The 4,598-nt window shown below is 35.4% G+C and overlaps 1 protein-coding gene across 2 annotated transcripts in view; it reads right to left on the bottom strand.

Annotated features, from left to right (window-relative positions):
* LOC107683516 (dedicator of cytokinesis protein 11-like) overlaps positions 1–4,598 on the bottom strand; it is a 76,166-nt gene that overhangs the window by 30,818 nt on the left and 40,750 nt on the right. Inside the window, exons 31-32 of one of the 2 annotated variants that reach the window (XM_016479571.1) lie at positions 2,513–2,551; positions 391–572 (exon numbers count right to left, since the gene is read on the bottom strand). In XM_016479571.1, the coding sequence (XP_016335057.1) occupies positions 391–572; positions 2,513–2,551 (221 nt within the window). The remainder of the gene's footprint in view (positions 1–390; positions 573–2,512; positions 2,552–4,598) is intronic. The other variant, XM_016479572.1, reaches the window with a different exon arrangement.

Genomic DNA, 4,598 nt, shown 5'->3' on the forward strand with positions numbered 1-4,598 from the left:
CTTTGACAACAGTATTCTGTAAAAAAAATTTTTTTTTCTTTTATTCCATGGAATTGACCCATTTATCTCCACTTGTTCCCAGTGTTTTTCTGCAACCACTATGCGCGCGCAGCTGCAAGTGATGTAACTGTGACGTCTACTCTGAATTGGTCCATAGTAATGCTTGCTTTAATAAACACTACTAATTACTACTAATAGTGCGAAACAAAAGACTCATAGAGACTAACATTAACATTTTTAACATAACAGTTATGTAAAGTTGCACACACAAAACAGCAATCTGTCATCTGCGGACAAAGGTTAATGGCAACTGTCTATTTAGCAGCAGGGACAGGAATTGCCCTGTTCTTTCTGAAACAACGCATATGTTTGTACAAGTATGTAATTTACCTTGAAAGCATTGTATCTGTCGTCCATGGCGTGTTTGATCATGAGGTTCTTGAGTGCAGCTGCAGCCAGCTGTCTGATCTCGGGGCAGCCCTGGAGTCCATCAGCAACCTCTCGCAGAAGCAGACCCACCAGGAAATGGTTTTTGCAGTAATCCTCAGTCAGGCTGAACTCCAAACTCTGATCTGAAACGCATTATTTCAGGGTCAGCAATGTTCTGTACTAGTGATATTAAATTTTTACATTTACAGTGTTATGAATGTTTTTGCAAACTGTGTGGCTTTTTATTAAAAATAACAAGCAACACTTTTATTTCATGCATCCTAAAGACGCAGTACTTTTAAAGATGCATATATGCAAATGGTGCTTAACATACAGGTGTAACAGGTAAGGCTCCTGTGTTAAGTCACTGACATTTGTGATAGTGAAAGGCATCCAAATGAAAAGACAGTGTCTAGATGGCTGACTACTTTCAAATGCTTTCTGAAAGCAGACCTCACTGCATTCCAGACATCAAACAACAATAGAAACAGAAACTAAAGAGTGACAGAAAAACCTTGTGCTTAAAGTGAAAGCATTTTTTTTTTTATTATTATTGAAAATAGATTGTGCAATTATAAATAGCCTTCTTTGGCAATAATACAGAAATCCTGATGACAAGTTTTTCCCCTAATGACATGTAGTTGTTCAAGTACAATTGAAAATTCTGTCAATTTTTACTCACCCTCATGTTGCTTAAGACATGCATGCTATTCAATCCATGAAATGCTAAAGGAGAATATTTGAAGAATCTTCTCAAAGTGAAAAGTGGGTCAGTGAACAAACCATTAGTTTGAGTCATTTCTTTTTAAACTGGACTAAATTAATCAGAGTTCAATTCACCGATTCCATGATTCAGCCTCAGCGAAGAGGAAGATTTTAAGGCTTTTCCTCACACAAAGATGTTGTATGGCTTCAGAAGACTTACATAACATACACTACCATTCAAAATACATCCTTTTTCCTAATCAAGGATGTATTAAATTGATCAAATATGAGAGTAAAGACATTTATAATGTTTCAAAAGATTTCTATTTCATATAAATGCTGTCCTTTTGAATTTTCTACTCAAAGGATTCATCCTGAAAATGTATCATGGTTTCTACAAAAATAATAAGCATCACAAGAGTTTTCAACATTAATAATAGAAATGTTTTTAGCAGATATTAGAATGATTACCGAAGGATCATGTGACACTGAAGACAATGATGCTGAAAATTCAGCTTTGTCATTAAAATGAATGAATAACACTAAGATTTTAGATTAAAATAAAAAAAGTTACTTTAAACTGTAAAATATTTCAAAATATTTCTGTGATCAAATAAATGCAACCTTGGTGAGCATAAGAGACTTCTTTTGAATCCTTAAACTTTTGAATGGCAGTATTTGTCATCTGAACTATGTCTACAGTGTTTTAAAGTGTTTTCTGTCACATTTGGAGCTTAGGTCACTGTGAACACTTAATGAATAGAAATTCTACTGAAATTTATTTTTTTTTCACACAAAAAAATAAAGTAATTTGGTTTTGGAAAAACATGAAGGTGAGTAAATGATGGAACGTCTATTACGCCAATTATTTTTGGCTGAACAGTGACTTTTGTAATCCCTGTAATCTAAATTGAAAACAGAAGAAGAAGCCACATTTCCTCACATTTTCCTGTACAACAACAGTAATAAAAATCGGATTACAACAAATGCACACAAGATGTTTCCACACTCATTCTGCATGTGTAGTATTACACAGTTGAAAAGGGCAAGTGAGGACAGGACAAGACAGACAAATACAGGATACACTTCATTACAGCAACAAACATCTCAGGTAGCGTGAAAACACTGCCCTTTTAATTTCTGTTTTGTAAAATCATCTCAAAAATCCTCTGACAATAACCATTTAGTCATTGAATTGCATCAGAGCAATGCAAATATGTTATGCTTGGTGACAGAAAAAGCAAAGGCCTCAACCTAAAGTGTCAAATGCAGTTAGACAGTGATTGATGAGTGATGCAGGAGCACAGCAAGGCAATTAGTGATGTTATCAGGACGATTATCTGGCGACTGGAAGTGCATTTGCGTCGGCATCACCTACCTACGACACCGAAACACTCCGCCGCATACGAAATAAAATCTGAAATAATGAATAAAGGAAGCAATCATGCAGGATTGCCATTATCAGTGGTGGGAGTGAAGCTGTGAGGGTGTGTGGCTGTGTTTGAAATCAAATAGTGCTCACTAATGGACACTGCACACAATATATACTACATACTTCCTTTTATTTATTTCTTTATTTTATTCTTTTTTAAAATGCATTTTAAATGGTTTATTGATGCATTAAATTGATCAAAAGTGACAGTAAAGACATTTGTAATGTTGCAAAAGATGTCTGTACGTCAAAGAATCCTGATAAAGCTGTATAATGATTTCCACAAAAATATTTTCAACATTGATAAGAAATGTTTCTTGAGCAGCAAATCAGCATATTAGAATGATTTCTGAAGGATCATGTGACACTGAAGACTGGAGTAATGATGCTGAAAATTCACCATAGCAGTAAATTACATTTCAAAACATTAAAACACAATTTAAAGTAACTGTTTTCTAATAATATTTCACATCATCACTGTTTTTCCTGCACTTTGATCATATAAGTGGACTTTTTTTTTTTAAACTCACCGACCTTTGAAAGGTGTGTATAATATAAAAGTATGTTTGCATCTTTGTGTGTATATGTATATTAGTTTCACAAACTACAGGAAAACCACAGTGAATATTATATTTCTCCACCATGTTTTTTGACTACATAAAAGCCAAATGAGAAGCATCAGCCGTGAAAATCTTATCTTTTGTGGTTTGGCCCACTAGAAACTAGGCATGATGAAGCGGCAGAACTCATTAGCTACCTGCAGCATTTCTTCCATTGAAAATGAACCACTAAAAATTCATCTTAGCCATCACAGGAATAAATTACATTTTAAAATATATTAACATAGAAACCAGTTATTTAAAAATGTAATAATATTTCACAACAATATCATTTTTACAGTATTTTGATCAAATAAATGCAGCCCAGTGAGCACAAGAGACTTCTTTCAAAACCATAAAAAAACCATACTGATCCCAAACTTTGGAAAGGAAGTGTACATGCTGTGCACAGTATACATAATTTATAGTGCACATATGTGTAGTACGCTAGTATGCTTATCCTGGGTCTAAATGAAAAGAAAGAAAGGTCATATTATCTGAACTGTTTATGATGAGACACTCAGTGGAATAGTAATCCACACAGACTCACTGAACATTTCAGTAAAAAGAGACTGTTTTATTATTTTCTAATTAGAAATGGTGAAACTCATGATAGCCATTAAATTTGTTATAACTGAACTGGTCAAATCCAATGTTTAGGGAAAACTTTTAAGGAAACTTTTCTGATTCATGCCTAAAATTATATGTTCAGCTTGACTGTCATCACGCACCATTTCGTGACACTTAAATCCTTGCATAGCTGGGTTTTCAGGTTCACGTTACATGGCTTAAGGAATGGTGCTGCTAGCCGATCTTAAAGGGATAGTTCACCCAAAAATGAAAATTCTGTCATTAATTACTCACCCTCGTGTTGTTCGAAACCCGTAAGACCTTCGTTCATCTTCGGAACACAAATTAAGATATTTTTGATGGAATCAGAGAGCTCTCTGACCCTGCATAGACAGCAATACAACTGAAATGTTCCCAAGTCCAGAGGCGTAGCAAGGAGATCTGTAAAATAATCCATGTGACATCAGGGGTTCAACCGTAATTTTACGAAGCTATGAGAATACTTTTTGTGCGCAAAAGAAAAACAAATAACGACTTTATTCAACAATTCGTCTCCTCCTCATCACCCTGTAGTGCCATTTTGGAGAATATCCGCTGGACGTAAACAATGTATGCTATTCTGTGTCAGCTGCATCATGCCAGATCTGTTTCCTACGTTGTTGTGATTTGATTTGAATGAAAAGAGCGTATCCGTGTGACACAGCTGACACAGAACAGCACATGTTGTTTACGTCCAGCTGATACTAGGGCTGGGCGATATGTCAAAAACATCGTATCGATAATCGCCTTAAAATATATCGCGATATCCGATAATATCGTCTACCCAAGCCCCACCTCCACCACGCCCCGCCCCCGCCGAGACA

Source organism: Sinocyclocheilus anshuiensis, unplaced genomic scaffold (assembly GCF_001515605.1).
Source record: "Sinocyclocheilus anshuiensis isolate Anshui unplaced genomic scaffold, SAMN03320099.WGS_v1.1 scaffold874, whole genome shotgun sequence".
Classification (NCBI taxonomy): Eukaryota; Metazoa; Chordata; class Actinopteri; order Cypriniformes; family Cyprinidae; genus Sinocyclocheilus; species Sinocyclocheilus anshuiensis.